Genomic DNA, 22,022 nt, shown 5'->3' on the forward strand with positions numbered 1-22,022 from the left:
GAGTAAATACCTGGCCCGTTACAGACTGCTTCTCGTGCTCGACGCTCAATGACCGTCCCGCTGAGGCCCAGATTAATTCTTACAACCGGAGTATGCTTGACGCTGATAGTGCAGCCGAGGGTGAGAGCGAAGGTTACTCTGCAGCTCGATGTAGAAACAAGGGTGCTTCTTTACGTACTGTCGTAAAAAATGTTTTTTCACACTAGTCTGACATCACGATGCCACTCGTCTTGAAGTACTTGCTCCATCGTGTAACAGCATGCCCAGAGACACCAAAGATGCAGCACACTTGCTCGCACGCAATGCTGTAGGCGTAGTGAAGAGTGATTGCTCTCCAACGGAAATCGTCGGAGTGCATTCGTGGAAATTAATAATGGTCTCACTGACTCTTTATACCCTCCCAACCGTGTTGTCTTATTTAGCCTTGGTTACCAGGCGAATACTTAGCCTGTACTCCAATTCATTAACATCGATCACTCTATCGAAAGCGACAGCCTAATCCATCTCGATGCGAAATGCGTGCCAATGCGCACGGACAAAATGATCGGTTTTCGCAATCACACTTCTTATTATGACACTCTTTGCTACACCCAACGGAAAAATGCGACGAGGCTGCTGCAACCAACTGAACACAGCTCGCCTAATACGAGCCCAGCTCGTGCCCAACAAACTCCCATACTGCTCCCAACTACGCGCCCAACTCAAGAAGCCAGTGCAAAGTTGTATACATCACACGTGTATAGCCGGAAAGACATACTTAAGAATGTGCGCGCCATGCCGAAGTTGAGCGACTTTGGGGGCGAAGTTAGAGCGTGAGATTTCCAGGTCATCCCTTCTAACCAATAGACACAAAAACAGCAGCAACATCACTCTAAGCAAAACAAAGTGGTGGTGTATTAAACGCTGAGCACCTACAAGTTGTTGTACAACTAGTTCCTTACGCTTCGATAAGCATGCGTATGTAGCAGTATCGCAGAAGCTGTAATGTCTTTTTGTCTAGATACCCAAGTTGCTCAGCAGCGAAATGTAGGTGCCGTAGCATCGACAGCTTGTACGCAAGCATTAATCTACGTCCACAACACATGCATGCCATTAGACAATCTACCACCCAAATTACACCCAACTGATACAATGGTACCCAACTCTGACCAAACCCGGAGAAACTATAAATATCACACCTGCACATCGCAATCAACAGACCTCGACAGCTGTCGCTGTCGCTTCCTTTTTTCCTGTCCTCGTGCCTTGTACTTGCCAGCATGGGTACATACAAATGTCTTGCCGTAGTAAATCCATTCATCGGGAAGAATTGGCTGCTTCGAACCGGGTTTTGCTCAATTTTTTTGTTCCGGACCTCGACTTTGTTGTTTGTCCGGACTCTAAAGCACTATTTAGACACAATAAACAAACAATCTATCAGAAGTTATGTCACTTGTTATGTGAATCCTGGCTAGCAACGATAACAAATTCAGTCAGGTGTGCCTGATACGTTTCCTTTGAATACTGTTAAAGGTAGCCCTCCAGGTCTTCCCAAGAATCAAATCGAGTGAGCTGAAGGGGCGGTGCCTCTGTTGTTTGGCGGTGGATTCGCTCGAATCGGTGTGTACTGTGCTGGAAGTGGCCGACGACTCCTCGGTTGAATCTTTCATCGCTACACACGATACACTGAGGCTCGGAGTGGTCGCTTCGCGGGCTCCCCAAGCCTCCAGCACCGGCTGCATTTGACGCGCAGCAGCCCGCGCTCGTGGCTTCCATACTGCTTTCGCTGCCCCCCCCCTCACTTTCGGAATGAGTGGTAGCTGACAATGATTTACACATATACATACTTGACGGATATCGAAATTTCTGTCGACCGGGCCTCTTCTGGTGTAGGAGAAAATCTGGTTGCGAATTACGACGCTGAGTTGGGTGCACTACTCACTCCCTATTATTATATGATGGTGAGTCACCATCACCATTGGTGACGCTTCGCGCGGGGCCAAATCGTTCGCAAAACAAGGGCGCATCTCTTGCCTTTTTTATTTTGTGTAAAGAGCAGTAGAATCGGTTGCTGACAGAAGGCATTACATGTAATGGCTTTTACTCACGTTTTGGCAAAATAATACAGTACGATTCGTTAAATTTTCAGCATACTTGTACCATCACGCTATCTTTGATGTTTTGTTACAGCAGAAAGTCCAAGAGATTGTCCAAAACGAGTGCTAATCAGAAAGATGTGTTGATCGCGATTGACGACCTGCCTCTATGCGAAGTCTATTACATGTACACTAAAACTCCACGTAAATCACGTGGAGTTCTTAGTCAGTGTACGACGTACAACTCCATACATGAACTTGCTAGTGCTGGAGTACAGTGCATGCAATGCGTTTCGTACACACATCTAGTGCAGTTTTCGTACATGATACAGAAGGCCTGAACTGTACGACATGCCGCGCACCTTCGTGCTCTGTAAGATGATGTCTCCTTGGATTGTGCACTGTATCGTGAATTGACCATTCACAACGCTACCTTCGACAAGAGATAGTCCAAGAGATAGTCCAAAACAAGTGCCGTGAATTTATAGGAGAGTGGCTTCGTACACAGTAATTAAAAGGGGCGTTTTTCACTCGGAGTGGGATGTCAACTGTGGGATAGTGTATCCCCTATCCACGCAGATTTGTGTGGTTTTCTCGTCGTAGAAATCTGCGGTCCTGCGTGCCTCTCCTTCCATTCGAATCCGCGCGCTCCGACAGCACCGTTAGCATCCCCGGAGCTCCACGATGTCTCGCCGCCGGCACGCCGGCGTCCTAGCAGAGGTGGCACATAGCTCGGAGGGTGGAGAAGACGCCTCGTCAGCGAGCGAAAGCTCAGGGTACGTCTCGTCGTCCAGAGAGCAAACAGAAGAGAGAGGAGACAGCGATTTTCAGAGTCCGCTTCCTGCTACGTTTCGGAAGTCCAAGAAAAGAAAGAAGAGCAGCTCTCATCCCAAGGCACCAGAAGAGCACGCGTCAAAAGAAGAGGCGGTCGCGGCGCTTATCGTCGCCGCCGAGACATAGTTCATCATTCGACTCGGACGCTGAATCGGATTCGTCCTCTGAAGATCAACATGAACCTACACCAATGCGTCTTAGCCCTCTGGAGAACACTATCCGCGTTCCAGAACTGGATGTGAAACTCTTTGCGGACTGGGAGGATCTAGAGCGCTACTTGGGGAGCTACAGCAGGCGAACGCACCAGGTATGTTTATTGTGTGGATCTAAATGTCTGTCAGTCTCAGACTGTGTACAAGTCTTGGTATTAACAAATGAGAACTTACTGCTTTTGCCACAGTTGTATTCCGTGCGTACTGCCACACCTGTTCTAGTACGAAATGAGCGTATTAAGAAGAGTCGGAATCCAATCAAACCGATTCCAGTGACTTTTTCTTTTTACAGCAAAACGTACGTCTGTACGCACCACGGCAGGCCACGGCGCAGCAGAGGCAAGGGCAAGCGTCCCAAACAGCATTCCCCGAAAGATCGGATGTCCTGCTCAGGTGAGCACATTTATTATCTGAGCTGCTACGGCAAGTATTGTGACGTCATGTTGTTGTTCGTGATTACTCCAGATTAATGCTTGTGTCAGAGAAACCGGAGGCTGGGAAGTTTGCGTCACAAAGCAAATAACGGAGCACAACCATGAGATCAGCGCTGATGCCTACGAAAACTACCATGAGGCTCGGCAGATCTCCGACGAGGAAGTGCTCTCTACGGTGCGAACGCTGCATCGAGCAGGCGCTAATCGCAAGCGGATTCTGGAGTATATCTCAGAAAACACCGAAGTGCAGCCAACGATGAAGGACGTTCACAATTTGGTTGCCAGACTGACGCGGGAATCCTACAATTTGCCTTCAATGGAGGAGAGAATCAAATCAATTCTCGAGGATTTTGCAGAAAAACCGGGTAACGTGACTCGTGTCTTCTCTAATGAAGAGGTGGTATAATTGTTTTGGGCGCTGTTTGCTGGTATCACTATATTTCGTGTCCTAAAGTGTTGATTTTGGGCAGGGTATTGTGGAGTGCGTATCCATTCAATCGGGGCACATGCGTCATATGTCTGCGCATTTTCCAGAGGTGTTAATGATCGATGCTACTCATGATACGAATTCTTCCAACTACAAGTTGTTTAGTTTCATGATCCATGACGCTATGGGGAAGGGCTAACACGTTCAGGTGAAAGTTGACTGCGACTGTTTGTGGTTGTGTACCAGTCTCAGACTGTGCATGATATTGATTCATAGACTAACACTTTTTTTCTTACACATGCGCAGCACTGCCTTCTGTTAAATGAGAGAAAAGAAACGCTGCGACTGGCTTGTGCACAATTCAAGGAGAGCTGTCCATCGTACGAGTCTGTGGCAGTGGTTATTGTGGTCATAGATTTTACGGAAATTTCAGTTTTGGAGGAGGAGTTTGTTGGTGTACGAATCCTGCTGTGTCATTTTCACGTGGTTAACTATTTGCAAGAAGAAGTGGCGAAAGAGAAGTATAATCTGGATGTCTTCACCAAGAAAGAAATGAAAAGGCTGATTCAACTACTGGTTAGTGCACCTTCAGAACAGAACTACAACAATGTGATCTCTACTATGAAAGTGGTTTTGCGAACAGAGGCTAAAGTTCGCTTGTGGTTCGATTACCTTGATCGCAACTGGAGTAATTGTAAGGATAAGTGGAGCTCAATCTACCGCGGAAATGTTCCGCATATGGGCAACCAGACCAACAATCGACTTGAGTCGAGCTGGCAAAAACTGAAGACTTTGGTGAATCGATCGTTAGCACTCGACGACTGTGTCGTCTCCATTATGTTCTGGCAGACAGTGAACGAGAGGACGTGGCAGCGAAATGTAAATAAAGTTGGCGTCTACTTCAACACTGAGTACGATGCAGAGATGAACTCCTTGTCGAATACGGTGTCGCTCCACGCTGTTGAGTTGGTGAAATATGACTTGCACTCAGACTAGTTCACATTCTGAACTTTATGCACAACCCAAGACTGTACGAGCAATAGCGGTGGCCGACGAAGCCAGAAGTGATCGGAATGACAAACCATGGGATTCAGAAACCCACCAACCGCAACCTGTAACGTGGATGACTGCTCCATCAAAGAAGGGGGGCGGTCACGCTAAAGCGGCGAAAAAAGCGCGAAAAGAAACCCACAGAGATAATCTGAAGCAGACATCGAGGTTGGTCGAAGCTGTCGCGGATGGAGTAATTCCCTCTATGATGAAAGTTTTGGTGGCCTACAGGACCGCGTTTTGTTTTAAAGATCGCCAGGCTCTGTTGGGAATGACTGTGCTGAATCAAACGCGCTCTACCAAGATTGTAGTGGCCGACAAGGCAAAGATGCCTCCCACAGAACCCGCAAAAATTCGGTCGATCCTGCCACAACGCAGGATTGAGTCCTGCCAAGCACAGGTTGCGCATTTTCAAAACAGGTGGTTCAGTGATCACGATGTTAGGATGCCAGCTCTCGCTATCTCAATCAAAACCGGGAGTATTGTGTACGACGTGGAGATGCTTAAAGCCATGAGTTCGTGGCACAGAGCTGTCCAGCGGTTCAATGACATTTGAGAAACTATTCACTGGCTCCGGCACGTAGATTTGACATTTTGGAACCCCGAAGATTGTTGGCGAACAGGATTGCTGTTCCCAGATGATCTGGAGAAACGTATTGCAAATATCGATGTTCTCGGTGATTATTTTTGGATAACAACCTCCGAGGTCGCTCTTTAGTGGAGCTATCGTGTTTAGACCTTGCTCTAAATGCGTTGAAGAGCATGTACGACGCAGACAACGAGATTTTCTGCATCCCTTCGTACATGATGAGATTTCCCTCCGTGGATAATCAATTCATTGCTGAGTCGAAGGTTCTAGTGAACCTCCGCGATGCAGTCAAGAGGATGAACCTATGGGGGGAAACCGCCCCTTACACTGCCTTCAGTGGCCCAGAAAAACCAGTGTGGTTGTTTGCTGTTATTCTCTATGCTAGCGACCACTGGTGTGCCACCGCTGTAAAATTTAATGAGCTCACTATCACGATATTCGACCCTCAGTTAACCGGAGACAGATTCGAGACTCTAAGAAGATATCTTCGTGATGAGCTGGTCCCGTTGTTGCCGCTGCCGCTGTCACCAAAGCGCTACCGATTCGAGCGAGTTGAATGGGTAACGCAAGTGGATGACTATAACTGCGGAGTCGTCGTGATAATGTTTTTTGAAATGCTCCTGCTAGATGTCGTTCCGACCGGGTTTGATACTTCGACTGCGCTGCAGTACTTCCGCTATAGGTACATCAGTCAGATTGTAAGCACAATGTAATCTCATATTGCCTACACTATTGCATCGCTGCTTAACGTATAAGAATTGATCATTAGCTGCGTGGCGGACTGGTTGTTTTAGGCAGCCGTATTAGACACTGTGTTTTTTTAATGCTGGAAATCTCTAAGATGCACGTCGTTCCTGTTGTGAAGACAGTTTAGCCGATAGCGCTGTTTGTTCTATGAAGAGAAGCGTGACCACAGCTGCCAAGGGCTGTCCAAATTGCTCGCTCTATGAAGAGAAACCTGACTGCCATCTGGCAGCTATACCCAGCACATGGTGAGGCTATCCACCAGATACTGTGCAGGACTGTGCACGACTCTGCAAGACACTGCAAAAATTGCTGACTCATACCCTTCAGACTGTGTGCGTAGCCTCTGCCGAATATATAGTGAGCCTGTCATTTTGTCCTTTTAGATATACTCACTCACATGCGATTTGCCATTTCCCGTTTTGGGTGCTAAAATAGAGCCTATTTTATATCATCGACGTCGAGTTGCGCCAAGATTTATTTCGATTACTATTTAAAACTTCGAAGTAAAAATCTAGGGTAAAACTCAAATGGCGGTCGATAAAAATCCTTCAGTATGTCATTTTAGACACTATCGCTGGTGAAAATGGTTACCGAAATTCCTTACTCAAAGGGCGCACTGATTACTAAATGACAATAGAGGAGGCAGTGATTTGAAATACAGGAACATAGGAGGTACATACATTAAAGTTCAATTTACAGGTACACCAAATTCATTCTACCATATACAGTACCTGTATCGACAGCATTAGACTCAGTAGCCCTACTGCATGTAGAACAACATCTGAAGGCGTCAAGTAGTAGTTTCTCTCGTACTTTAATATTTAGTTTATCTCCAGATATTCAAGCTCCGAATTGTACAAGTACTGTACGAAAACACATTCACGATGCTCACATTTTATAGCACCACGTTTTTAGTGGCGCTGAAAAGGCAGCTACAGTACCTCCACTCACATGATGCAAGTCTCGTAGCTAGCCGGAAGCTAGTAACTGACATCCAGTTTCAGCTTGTTTTCAGTAGGGAAACCACTTTTTAGCATCACGATTTGTGATTGTAACTATATCTGGTTGCTTACAAATACCAAGTAAATAAATAATTTGCCAGAATCTGAAGAGCCGGTAGATCAGCATTTCTGCAAGTGTGCCCTTTGAGAAAGGATTATCCTGATCTCGGATTTCTGTGGTTTCATTGGCTAACACCCCTTTCTTGAGATTGGGTAGGTGTGCCCTTTGAGATAGGAATGTCGGTAGACCACCCGACTGAGATCCAGAGGGTGAATTCGAGTGCAAATCAAAGCAGAGAAGACCAACAAGGCGAGCGGGGGGAGGTCGCGTAGCCGCAGCAAAACTGCGCAGGATACCCTCAAAGCAGGGCTGTGCGGTATTTTCGGAGGCTGGCCCAGCGCCGAGCTTTCCAGCGAGCCGAGCACTGCACTCTCCAGATCAAATGAGCTTTTTATCGCAGGAGCACAGCGAATACGCAGCGGAGCAAATGCTAGAGCCATCCGCCCTCTTGATCCTGGGATTGCAACCATTGTGGATGCAATCCCAAGATAAAGAGGTTACCACACTTTTGGTTTTAGTATTGACAAACGGGCGACGCAACACGTGGTTTTTTTAAAACCACATGCTGCATCTTAAATGGTCACGAAGCTTGAGCGAGACGATAATCACAGAACCCCCAAACTTATGCCTTATTGAACTCAAGTTATTTTTGAAGATTTTAGCCGGTATTCCCATAAATCTACAGTACCAAAAGTGAGATTAAGGACTCCGCCCAGAAACTAAAAAGCGTGGTTCCGCTAAGCTCCCAACGGATATCAAGTAAGCATAGGCGATGGGCTCTTGAAATTCATTCGTACCACGTAAGTTTTGGCTGAAAAGACGGAAAGTAGTATGACCGGGTTTGCAAGGGTATAAGATGTATGTGTTTTTCAGCTTCTGGGCAGTCTGTATCATTATGATTTAGACTTGGCATTGCTATCTTTCACCGATACTCACATCAGCGTTAATGTGAGCTCAACTTAACTCACGCGAGTTTAACCAAATTGACTCTCGATTCAACTAAACTCGCGCGAGTTAATCTGAAGCTGTGCGTGCCTTTCAGGAGTAGTAGCAGTGTATTCTTGCGGTTCGCCATGCACCTGTGTGAGACGATGCCGCACTGGGAAGGTGGTGGTGGGGGGGGGTCTAGACAACGAATGAAGCCATGGTATGCTGCGGTGCTTGTTGTAGTTTACTATCCTTTTGTGACCATATTTATTATACCATAATAATAATGGTAATAAACATGTTATGATGGGGCTGGTTCTGCACTGGTACTGTCCAATCGCAAAAACCATATGGGGTCCAATAAGGGGGATCTGTCAATAAGTTTTGGGGGTTCTGTGATTATCGTCTCCCGAAGCTTGAGCTGCTCGTAAGTTTTCTTAAAATGTGCTGGTTCCAAGTGTTCGCTAGTGGTCAAAAGCAGCTATTTGTGTTTGCTCGTGTCAATTTGTGTTTGCATGTACCTAACGTACCAGACCCCAAGGATTACATGTAAATTACATGTAATCATTGGTGTCGGGTACATGATGTAATACATGTTCAACTGAGTAGCTTTAGCGAACTGTACATTACAATCTGTACTGCACTGATTGCGTGCAGCCAAACCAGTACATGTGCAAACAGCTGTCTATGTAGTGGGTAAAACGTTCTACATACCTTCAGAACATGTACAGTACTGCACCCCGTTTTCGCGCCCTTGGACCTTTGATAAACTTCTGGATCTGATGATTCAGAATGCAAATGAACAATTAATTGTAAGCCAAAAACCCTATTTATTTGCAAATCCTATACGGTCCACTTCCACGAAAACGGGGTGTAGTACTGTACCGGTAATCCATTGTAAATTTTCTGTCTCTTTTTATCCGGTACTAGACCACTATGTGGAGATTTGAAATAAAACTAGCGAGGTTTTTTCTTACTAAGGGTAGTATTATAATAGGGTCTGCTGTCACCTATAAATTACATGTACTAGTACTTGCAATCACCATATTGTAAACCACGTCTTGTCCCACATATGTTTGTGGGTACGGTTAAAAAATATCAGTCATTTTTACTTAGTCCTCAAAGAGAGGAGGCTGGCCATGCGCTTCCAAACAGCTATTCTGCTGCTCCTGACTATCTTCCTTGCCGGTGTACAACGCTCCTGCTCGGCCATTCATGCGTACCCGCTTAACTTGTCGCTTAGTCGCTCCGACCAAAACCGCAAGACAGCTGGAAGGTTCCTCAGACTAGGCGATGAAGAAAACAGGATGGCTCCTGTTTCAGCCCTCGAAACAGCGATCAAGGCCGCGATGCCACAGTTGACAAATTCGAACAAGCTTCTGCTGCGTTGGTATCGGCTAAAAAACAAACGCATAGACAAGACGCTCAAGAGTTTTGATCTCGGGAAGAACGTGGATACACTCTTGACCGACCCCAAGTTAAGCATCTTGCTACACTACATCCCAATGTACAACAAGAAGAACCCCAAAAACGTCATGACCACGGCCGAAGTGCTTGCAACCAAATATGGACTAGCTCCAGTGACTAAGCTACTCGAAAAGGCGAAAACATCGAAAGAGTCGTCGGAAGCGACCAAGACATTGGCGAAAGAGTTGCAGCTTGAGCAGTTCACGGGCTGGACAAACCAGAAGTTATCGCCCGTCGATGTTTACAGGAAATTGGAGCTAAACACTGGCAACCTCTCTCCTCTTGGTAGTCCAGTGTTTGAAGCTTGGGCTGGATTCGTGAGAAAGTCCCTCGGTCAGAATGAGGACAAAGCTGCGTCTACAATGCTCGAGGCGCTCCAAGAAATTAATGGGAAAAGAGGGGCTGCCGTTCTTTTTTACGAAGCAAAGGGATTTCTAGATCCAAAACTGACTGTGGCACACTTGAAGAAGAAGCAGTACACACAGTGGATGATTTCAAATGTCAACAAAGAAAACTTCTTAAAGAACGCGTTGGATTCGAAATCCCTGAAGCTCACCGAGACGGACACGAAAATCCTGGAGGAGTACCTTGGATTCGTCAAGACATACAAGGAAACCCACAATATTTCCATTTAAATACTATTGTAATACTGGAGTATACACCCATCAATTGTTCAAAGCTCCTTTGGTTCATGATGTCGTGTTGAGGTGAAGGCTAAGCCAATCCAATCACCCATTGCCTTCGTTTGGGGCTCTAATGTAGGGTCTCAAAGCACTATCACCAAGCTCGAGAAACGACGTTGAATCAATCACCTGAGACGTTATTGGCGTCACTACCTGTCAAGGTTTGTCTCCAGGGGCAACCTTGTTTGTTTCTGACCTATTATAAAGGCTATTGCTCCCTGTGGGAAGAACAATGGTGATGTGATTCATGATGAAGGGCCTGATCTGGTGGAGACGATACGATATGCCAGCTTGGATGCTTGAACCAGGGGTCCGCAAATGGTTATGGGCTATTGATGGAGAGGGCAAAATCCCAGCTCCATCCATTGTTGGCCCATAGTTATTAATGAAGATACCCCACAATCTGTGATCTGCACTATATACACAACAGAGAGTGTGATGAAGACATCGACGATCATCTACAGACACACATATTCAATGCAACGTTGTTGGGAAGTCTTACGTGAGATTAATGAAAGTCGTTCAAGCACCTTTAAGCTGCATCTATTAAAGGCGCAGCAACAAGTTAACCCCCCTGTTACGAACGTCATAAGTTATGACATAGTCCAAATTGTACGTCGTAACTTACGACATAGTGTTTTCTTCATATAGGAGTTGGCTCGGAAACGGCGACCTGATACTAAAATCAAATCAAATTTTGGGCTGATCGGATATAAGGCTGGAGAGGTTGTTGCTGCACACACAAAGCCAGTACGAGGGAAAGGGTTCAAGTGCACCTTTCCAACTGTCACCATTTGATGAGAGGCCAGAAGTCTTCGGGCACTCTCAGCCATTCGAGATTTTGCCGGCTGAGACGTAAGCAAAATGCCGGTCTCTGTGAGCGCAAGGACCAAAGCTGAGGCTCAAGCGTCGGTGTCAGCGCCCGCCCTGGATCCGCGCCTGGTAGACTTCGGCCATCTGTGGCGCCAGCTCAAGGCCGCGGGGTGGCGGTCGAAGCCTCCCACCGGACTGTCAAACGATTGGGCGTACGTCAGGCCGTCAAGCGAGGTTCCTGCAGAAGGCGAGATTGTAATCTACGGTATGTTGTGCTGTTGCAGGATTACTATGCGTCATTTCTAACTTGGTTTGTGGTAGGTGAGAGAGCGGTGGTGGAGCACGCGATCGCAACCGGACTGATTCAGGATGAAGAGGACAACAGCAGTGCCGAGGAGAGTGGAGATGGCGGTGAGGGCAAGAGCAGTGGGGGCGGTGAAGCTGAGAGCGGTGGCGGCGGTGAAGCTGGGAGCGGTGGCGGCGGTGAAGCTGGGAGCGGTGGCGGCGGTGAAGCTGTGAGCGCTGGGGGTGGTGAAGCGGAGAGCAATGGGGGCGACAGCGGTGATGGAGATATGGTGCGAGCGGCGCAGATTGATTGCAATGTGGCCCTTTCAGTCAACACAGTCGACGCGCTGCTCGGAAGTGACAGCGAGGACGATGGCACACCTGCGTTGTCGCAGAACGCGGTTGGGAGAGCTTTCTGGCTATCACCGCTACGTGCTGACGCGGTGCATGACTCAGACCAGAGTGTCGTGATTGGAGCTTTCCAGCGGCTGCTCTCGGAGACGGAGCCCGACCTAGACTCTGAGGACGACACGGTGGAGAAGCCGAGAGACGCCAGCAAGGGTGACGACGCTGGAGGACCAGCTGTACCACGCGATCCAGCTGATGTAAACTTGATGAAGGCTGGAGATCTTAGAGAGGAGTACGAGAGTCTGTATTCAGGCTCCGACTACGGCCAGTTTTCTGACGACGAAGACGTGGAGCCTGTCCGTCCTGATCCAGACGAGGACGAGGTATCGAACGACGAGGAGTCGCCCCACATGGATGCCGCTTTCATTGAGGCCCTAGGTGGCACCTTGTCCATCGAGCAGATGGACCAGGAAGCGCTGCGAAACTTTGCCTGGAGCGCGCCTTCGACAGTTTTTGCGGCTGATGTGTCCTGCTTTCGCGGATTGGTGCAGGAGACCGCCCATCCAGCACCAGAACTTTGCTCGAAGAAAGAATCACCTCTTGAATTGCTGTTTTATTTCCTACCGAAGAGCCTGTGGATGCGGATCACCAAAGAGACGAGCCGGATGAAAAGGCAGACGGTGGACCATCGAGCGCGTTATGAACGATGGCGGACGTCCAGAACGGAGAACATGCGTACACTTCGTGAACTTCGACGCCGTATTCGTCGGGAGAATGACTACTCACCGCGCGAGATCTTGTGCGTTATTGGGCTTCTCGTGGCTCATATGTTGAGCCCCGCCCGACGCTTTTCGCAGCACTGGGCAATGACTGACGATGGTGCTTTGAGTGCAGGTGCGTTCGGCAAGTACATGAGCCGGAACCGCTGCACGTCGATCCTGCGCGATCTACACTTCGCGAACAATGACAACCCGAACCGTCAAAACAAGCTGTGGGAAGATCCGTAACGTTGTTGATGTACTGCAGGAACGGTTCCTGAGCGCGTGGAAGCCGCCGAACATCATCTCGTTTGACGAAGGTGTCTTGCCGGCGACATCCAGACGCAACACGACCAGGATGTTCATGCCAGACAAGCCTCACCGCTACGGGACCAATATGTTTATGACATGCGACTCGTTGACTGCGTACTGCCACCGGTAAGCGACGAATGTTTTTTTGTTGATTTGCTAGGTCGTAAGTTATGACTTTATGATTTTGACCGTGCTTTTAATGTCGTATCTTTCAGGTTTGAGATCTATGTCGGAAAACCCCAAGCCAGCGAGTCCGCTGCGCAGGCATTTGACCGTAAGACGGGTGCTGCGGCAGTCATCCGCAACCTGAGCACTGTTCTAGCTGGGCATCGTGGCTTTCGGGCTGTGGTCATCGACCGCTTCTACTCGTCCGTAGCTCTCGCCATCCAGCTTCTCTCTATGTCAATCTACGTGATCGGTACGATCATGACGAGCCGCCTGGGCTTCAACCGCGACGTCGTAGCGGAGCATAAGACGCGACCAAGGCGCATCGAGCGTGGATCCTTCAAGTTCGCAAGATCGACGGCAGTGCCGACCATGGTTTCGTGCCTCTGGTGGGACCGGAAGCCGGTCCACTACCTCGCGACCGGTGTGTCCATGGTAGAGGACAGGATCCAGCGGAACCTGAAGGGGCTCGGGACTTCGATGTTCAAGTGCCCGAAGCTGGTGACGGATTACCAGCGCTGGATGGGAGGAGTCGGCGTGCATGACCAGCTCCGCCTCCAGTCCTCCTCCATCCAGCTCTCCTTCAGGTTCCGGAAGTATTATAAAAGTCTTTTCCTCGGACTACTGGACCTGGCGCTCGTCAACGCATACCTCACGCATAAAGAGGCCAGTCGGCTCGCCGGCGAGACGCCCATGAAGCGATACGAGTGGTTGAGCATGCTGCACAAGCCGTTGCTACAACTCAAGGACGAAGACTTCATGGCAGCCCCCACTCCGTCGCCAGCAGCACGCAAGCGACGGCGCCCTGCATTCTCCGGGCACACGCTCGTGTTCAACGACTGGGTGACTGTGAGGGGCGGCATCCAGATGAGGCGTCAGCGGTCGTGCAAGGTGTGCTCGCTGTATCGAGGCGAGCTCAAAAAGACGTTCCAGACGACCTACTACTGCCCGGACTGCTCCAACGGCGACGCCAAGTTCTACCTGTGTGGCAAGGCGCGCAGAGGTGGCGACAAGACTTGCTTTTAAGTGTGGCACGAGGACTTCGCGTGCGGTGACAGGATTTCTACGCACCTAGGGAAGCGTGTCGTGCTGCGGCGCGCTCCCAAGGCCGTAGGTGTCCGCAAGAAAACTCGGAGGGAGATTCTTCGCGAAGACAACGGGAGTGCTGATGATGAGGCTGAATCTTGAATCCGAAGGAGTACCAGCCGATGTGTGTTCATGGCTTCATAAATTTGACGTCGTTTATCATGTGCGCTGTGTCTGTTCAACTTTTATCATGTCAGTCATCGAAAACGCCTGCTCTATGTGTGCAATCGCTTGCGTTTACGCGAGTAGTGAGTACGAGGATGCAATTTCTGCTCGCTGTGCGATATCAGGAGAGGACAAAGCAAAGCCGATGATGACAGTCAAGAGTACTTTCGACCATCAACTACAGAAGATGATGTGCAAGTACGACTGGGAAATACCACTTGAAGATGTCACCGAGGAACGAATCCTCAGTGAGATCGACAAGATTGTAAACACCGTGAAAAACGGCGACATTGACAACATTGATGCGCTGTTTGACGAGAAGCTTCGTATGGATTTGAGAGAAGATGAAGTCAGGTGAATTATTTCAAAAGGTGTGAGGAAATTATTCTGCAGAACGGACTGCAAGGTATTTTCTCTACGACAATGGGGATGACTCATAAGTGCACCATATTGAAGAAGCATTTGCGGCCAAGAGCTCTACGTGAGCAGGTGGAGACTCACCAGAAGATCATCGACAAGAGTAGCGCGAAGAACGACGTAGCTCTGTACAAGCTAGTCAGGGAGAAGGCTCTTGAGCAGGATGCTGTGCACCGCTCGATACTGAGGAGCCAACAACACGCGAAGCGAGACGGAAAACCATCGCGGCACAGCGAAGTTCGAGTGGCAAAGAAGTCGGACAACGACCGTACTGTTGCGCAGACTAAGCCATGGACGAACAAAAGGAAAGCACAGCAAGACGCTGGTGACCTGTGCGTGGCGTCACGCAGGATGCAGACGTGGCAGAAGTGATCGATGGTATGGTTGCAGACTGTTTGAACCGTGAGATTATTTCGCCTGGAGCTGAAGTAGACCGTTTGCGTGCCATTGTGTTTTCTTTTAAAGGATGGAGACTCATTCTTAGTGATGACCCTCCTGCAAGAGTATTCCCGCTGAAGATCCGGCTGAAACCAAATGCAAGGCCTTACAAGTGCAAAGTTCGTCAATATAGTCCCTAGAAATCGGCATTTATGGCAAAGTTCAACGCTGAGCTGGTGCGTTCGGGGTGGGTGAAGGAGAACAAGGCAAGTAGGTGGGCCTGTGCAGCATTGCCTGTGAGGAAACCTGGTAGTAACGAGCTTCGGCAAGCCAATGATTATCGCCCATTCAAGGATATGACTGAGCCCATTGCAGGTGTCATGCCCAGCCTGCAATCTCGACTGGAGAAGTGCAAAGGAAAGAAATTTTATGCGATCTTTAATTCTATCAAGGGTTTTGGCAGCTTCCTTTGCATATCGAGTCTCAAGAACTGCTCTCGTATATGACGGATCGTGGAATTTTGACTCCAACAAGAGTACCGCAGGGTTGCACGGATGCAGCTTTGCGTTTTCAATCGACTGTGGAGGAAGTACTAAAAGAGTACCTTCATGAATGCGTTCTCGTTTGGACAGATGATCTGCTCGTATTTGGTGATACGGTCGATGAGCTCATGACCGCTATTGAGTCTATTCTGTATCGGCTTGACGAAGTAGGATTCAAGTTGAACCCGAAAAAGTGCAGTTTGTTTCAGACTGAGATTAAATGGTGCGGTCGGATTATCAACGAAAACGGTGTGGGTCATGATCCTGAACGGATTGAGGCACTTCAACAGATTCCAGTGCCGTCGACAGCAGCTGAGCTGCAACAGTTTGTCTGCGCAACGAATTGGATGCGTGATGGACTTGTTGATTACTCTCGTGTGGTGAAACCTGTACAAGAACTACTGGGTCGATCTCTTCAGGGGACAAAGCGCAACAAGAGAGTCGCTGCAGGTATTCGAGTGATTTTTTCTGAAGATGAATTGGAGGCGTTCGTGAAGGTAAAAAAAATGCTGTCGCACTCAGCAATGCTAGCGTACCCAGACCCATCTAAGCAGCTCTGTTGTCGGATGCATCGGACACGGGCTGGGGACTCGTGATAACGCAAGTTGGGCAGTGGAAACATGACACGCCGATCCAAGAGCAGCAGCATGAGCTTTTAGTTTGTATGGGTGGTCGCTCTCAGGGTCAGCGCTCAGCTGGAGTGTCATTGAAAAGGAATCTTTTCTTATTATGCATGCATGCGAGAAACTGGAGTATTTGCTGTTGAGGCCACAGGGATTCAAGATATACTGTGACCACCGAAACGTTATTCATTTGTTTGCGCCAAGCAAAGAGCTCAAGAAGACGATGCGTGGCAAATTACTTCGTTGGTCTACGAAATTGATTGATTATCGATACTCGATCGAACACATTGAAGGAGTGAATAACGTATGGGCGGACCTCATTTCAAGGTGGGGTGGTCAGCCAAAGTGCAGTGCACAGCGAGGCACTGCGAAGCGGGTCACGCGTGGCAAACGGAAACGTGGAACCTCGTCGGGCAAAACGACAGAGCCGTTTGAACTGAGGACCCCACGGCCACTAGACTCGAAAGGGTTTGTATGGCCCTCACTTGAAGAAATTGCTAAAGTGCAAGATGCATGAAGCCCCTAGACCAGCGACTAAGGATGACGATGGCGTATTGCGAGTGAAAGGCAAAATTTGGATACCGTCAAAGGCTGTTGATTTAATCCAACGTCTACTTATTGTGGTGCATTGTGGAGCGAGTGGTCATCGTGGCATGCACGTCATGGTGAATCATTTGCATCGGTTGTTCGAGATATGCGGGGTTACAAAGCAAGTGCGTGCATTCTGTCAGCAGTGCCTCTTGTGTTTACACGTAAAAGGTGGCGCTATTATTCCAAGACCATTGTTGTAACGGGGTACGTAGCACTAAGTGTACCCTGGTTACATGAAGTGTGACACTTCACACTTCAGGAGTATGACATGTCATACTCCGGGATATTTGGTACAAGGTACCAAGGTCATTCAAAACCAACCATTGGTTAAATGACATTGCATTTCTATAGGTAACTGATAGTTTGTATTAACCACAAACTTAACCTACCTATAAATATACTCAGTTTACAATCTACCTCATTTAGGTCACTTCGCTCTCTTTAATTAAAGAGGGGACCTGTGAACTGCCGTTCACTGAGAGTTTGTATACTCTCGGAAGATAACTTCCTCTAGCGCAAGGTGCTGTGTGACCCCGTCACACTTGGTAGCACTTGTAGTCAATCCACGCCATCGCGGGTAGACTACCTGAACCTCCGAAGTTCGTTGCCATGGATAGGAACGACTTCTCCCATATGAACGACTCTCAGTTCGAGTCGGTTCGGAAGATGGCAGGCATCTTCGGGATGGAGGCCCTGCAGAGCCTGGTGGTATCAACACCGGATGAGCAGCTCGAGCGCGTCAATGCATTCGACGCGTACGAGCAGGGCCTCATCGCGCATGTGCGGGAGAACCTGCAGGCTCCGGCGGCGGAAGCAAACCCGCCTCACCCGAAGCCAATACGGCTGAAGGTAAAGCCGTATGAAGGGAAGGAAGGCGAGAGCCTTCACTTCTGGGTCCGAGAAGTAGAGCTCGCGATGGACGCGGCTCTGATCTCGACCGAGCAACTGCGTGTTGCTTTTGCACTCTCCAACCTTAGCGGTCGTGCTAAGAGTTGGGTGTACACTCGGGAAGCGACATCCCCTGGATGTTTCACATCCTGGGCTCAGCTGTGCGAACAGCTCCGAGCCGCGTTCCTCCCGGCGAACTACGAGTACCGCCAGCGTTCGCGCTTCCTCGCGTGTAAACAAGGAAGACGCGAACTGCACGAGTATGTGCAAGAGATACGGGAGCTCACGGCGTCCCTAGTGGGAAACCCACTCAATGAACACATCAAGATGACTGTGTTCATGGACGGCCTTCGAGTGGGCCCCGCACGCACTCAGCTGTTCCGGGTGCAGGCAAACACCCTTGAAGAGGCGATTCAAGTGGCTCTTCAAGAAGAATACAGCCATCGCCAGGCGCGTACGCCGGCCTCAGCGTGGCCTGGGAGTTCCTTGTCGGCTCCCGGTCGAACAAGCCCCAACGGACCAGTTCCCATGGAACTCGGGTCCGCCGAACAGCGTGACATCCGCTGCTTCGGCTGTGGGAAGATGGGCCACTTCAAGCGCGACTGTCCCGCGGAAAGACTCCGCAGACGGTCCTTCCCCAAGCCCGTCCTCAAGGGTCGCTGGCAGAAGCCAGGATCCCGGGGACAGGGGAACGCAGGGAACCAGTAGGGGCGGGGCGCCCTACTGGGGAAGAACTAAGTCTTCGTGATGGGTGCGCGGGTGGCGCGTACCACGGGGACTTAGCCCCTGAGAGTCTTCGCACTCTCGAATCGGCGAAGAGCAGCGGCGGGTTGCTCGTAGTACACGGATGTGTACGGGGGTACGATCACCCCTTTAGAATCTTGATTGACTCTGGGGCGTCGAAGAATTTCGCACGCCGCCAGACGGTTGCTCGTAACAGCAACAAGTTGTCCGAAGCTTTGCGAGAAAGCAAGGGCAACGGGACGGTGTCAGTGCGACTGGCCGACGGGAAGGTCGTCACTGTCCCCAACGTCCAAGTGGATCTGGCTGTCAAGTTTGAAGACTTTGACAGCCTCGAACAGTTCACTGTTCTCGATATGGATCCATATGATATGATCCTGGGCATGCCCTGGCTTGAGAAGCACGAGCCCTGGATCGACTGGCGAGGCAAGGCAATCGGTGCCAGCCGCCCTGCGCAGTCCGACAGAGCATTGGTGAGTCATGTTCCCACCTCTGTCAGGACCCGGGGCGCCCGCGAGGGCTGCCAGGGTACCAAAGCATCCGGCAGATGCTTGGGAGTCGTCGACGTATATGACGACTCCGAGGATGTTTTGATGGTGGCCGCGCCCAGAAGAGGCGCCGGCCAAGTGGGTAACTTAGGTCCACAGGCGGGTAACTTAGTTCCGCAGACAGCTGCAGCTGTCATGAACACTGAGAACAGCGTGTTCAGAGTGGGTAACAGAGTTCCACTCACGGTCGCCCAGACCATAACTGAGAGGAGACGTCGGATACGCTTCCTGTGTGGGTAACACAGTGCCACACGCGGTCGCCCAGACCTTAACTGAAGAGGAAGGCGTTGAACACGCTTCCTGTGTGGGTACAACAGTACCACACGAGGCCACGAGTGCCTCGGATGTCGTAGCGACGACATCCCTAGACGTGGGCAGCAAAGCTCCCCGTCACAGAAGCCGTCGGCAAAGACGCCGCCGCCGCCTCAAGTCGGATCCGAACTTCGTTCCGATCGACGTCGCTTCAAGCGACTCGGAGTCCAGGGCCCGGGCTCCTCCGACAAGGCCGGTGGAAGAGTGCTATCACATCTTCGATAGCGAGACGGGTTGACCCGTTAAGGCATCTGGTGTCCACTTGGAACAGTTGCCAGAGGTTGCAGAGATACTGAACCTCGAGGAAATGACGGCTGAGTCTTTCCTGGCCAACCTCAAGGCTGGAGAGATAGCTGAGATGGTACTCATAAGACCTGAGACCACTCAGGAGGAGCTGAACTCCTCCTCTGTCTTGGACGAGAACGTCCTGGAAGACATGAACAAGCAGCGTCAGGCGCGCTTGGGTTCTGAGATTCTCAAGAACCCCAAGGATCCGGTGTATCCTTTGGTGACGGAGTATGCGGACGTGGTGAATAAACACCCACCGACCCAACTCCCACCGGATCGAGGCGTACGGCACGAGATTGATCTCGTGCCCGGCACAAAGTATTGTGTCACGAGGCAATGGCCTCTCCCGCGCGAACAGTGCGAGGTCATTGATGCCTTCTTCGCCGCGAAAGCGAAGGCAGGCATGGTGCGGGAGTCGAAATCCCCGCACTCGACGCCGACTTTCTGCGTTCGTAAGCCGAACGGAAAGTGGCGTCTGGTTCACGCTTATAACAAGCTGAACAACGCAACGGTGCCGGCCCAAACACCGATCCCACGAAAGGATGTGTTGTTGAACAACATGGCCGGGAGCGTACTGTACAGTGCGCTGGATTTGGTAGACGGATACTACCAAATCCTGATGCGAGAGAGTGACATCCCGCTCACCGCGGTAAGCACTCCAAGCGGCATGCTTTGGGAGTGGCTCGTCATGCCGCAGGGCTTGTCTAACGCCCCGGCGACGTTCAATCGCCTGGTGACGCAATTGTTCCGCCCTTTGCGTACCTTCGTACAGACGTACTTCGACGACATTTTCGTCCATAGCCGTGCCGAGGGAGGCAAGACGGCCATGGAGGTGCATCTAGGACACCTCCGTCGAGTGTTGGACGTGATGCGAGCGAACAAGCTCTACGCCAACATCGACAAGTGCGTTTTCGCGTCACCAGAGATCAAAGTTCTCGGTTGCTTCGTAAGCAACGTGGGCGTTCGGGCTGACCCAGACAAGGTCAAGGCCATAGCAGCATGGCCGACGCCCCGATCCCAGAAGGATCTTCGAAAGTGGTTGGGTTTGGCCAACTACCTTCACAAGTACAGCGCTGGGTACGCGGGCTTCGCTAAGCCCTTGTCGAGCCTCCTTCAGAAGGACGTCGACTGGCGCTGGGAGCAAGAGCACCAGGATGCTTTTGACAGCATCAAGGCCAGTCTCCAAGAGGCCCCTGTCCTGGCTCTGCCGGACGAGACGAAGCCGTTTAGCGTCGTCTGCGATGCCTCCGATTACGCCATCGGGTGTGCATTGCTGCAGGACGACACGGCTGGACAGGAACGAGTCATCTCATTCCAGTCCAGGCAGCTCAAAGCCGCCGAGCGGAACTACCCTGTCCATGACAAGGAGCTCCTGGCAATGAAATATGCCCTTGTGAAGTTCCGTGTTCACCTTCTGGGCTCTACGCCCTTTGTGATCTACACAGACCACGCGTCCTTGAGGACGGCGACTAACTCGCCTCACCTCTCCCAACGGATGGCGAGGTGGCTGTCCTTCTTCGCGGAATATAACTTCCGCGTCGAGTACAAGCCGGGCAAGCTCAACGTGCTTGCGGACGCCCTCTCTAGGCGTCCCGACTATGAGTTGGCCCACATCACGCGGGTGACAACGGATCTATATGATCGTATACGCATGGCGTATCGGGACGATGAGGCTGTCGCGCCTATCGTCAAGTTCCTTAAGGCCGGAACGAGCGCGAAGTCCGACTGGCTCTCGTCGCGACAGCGCTCACGGCTCCACCGATATGAGTTGAAGGAGGGCCTCCTCTATTATCGGGTGGAGCCCACTGATCCTCCACGGGTGGTCGTACCCAACGACGAGGATCTGAAGTTCGACATCCTCGCGGAGGCGCATGACGCGCCCTCCAGCGGCCACTTGGGCCGCGAGAAGACCTTTCTGTCGGTCTCTCAGTCCTTCTGGTGGACCCACATGTACAAGTGGGTCGCCCGGTACGTCAAGACATGTGAAACATGTCAGCGGGTTAAACCCGCAGGGCACTCTTCGGCACCACTACAGAGCCTGCCCGTACCGGCTGATTGTTGGAAGTCGATGAGTCTTGACTTCATCTTTGGGCTTCCCGCCGACGGACACGGCAACACCGGAATTTTGGTGTTCGTGTGTCGGCTGAGCAAGATGGTACATCTTGCTCCAGTTCCCGTCACTGTGACGGGCGAACAAACCGCAAGGTTGTTCTGTCGATGGCGTGTTCCGCTATCAAGGTCTCCCGGAGACGATT

At 50.4% G+C, this 22,022-nt stretch overlaps 1 protein-coding gene across 1 annotated transcript; it reads left to right on the forward strand.

Moving 5' to 3' along the window:
- Positions 1–9,496: 9,496 nt before the first annotated feature.
- On the forward strand, positions 9,497–10,459 carry PITG_07630 (secreted RxLR effector peptide protein, putative; the record flags this gene model as incomplete). The annotated part of the gene is made up of 1 exon (XM_002904540.2): positions 9,497–10,459. One exon carries the CDS (start codon positions 9,497–9,499, stop codon positions 10,457–10,459), a length of 963 nt encoding a protein of 320 aa, XP_002904586.1.
- Between the last annotated feature and the right edge of the window lie 11,563 nt (positions 10,460–22,022).

This window comes from Phytophthora infestans, genomic scaffold (genome assembly GCF_000142945.1).
Source record: "Phytophthora infestans T30-4 supercont1.11 genomic scaffold, whole genome shotgun sequence".
Lineage (NCBI taxonomy): Eukaryota > Oomycota > Peronosporomycetes > Peronosporales > Peronosporaceae > Phytophthora > Phytophthora infestans.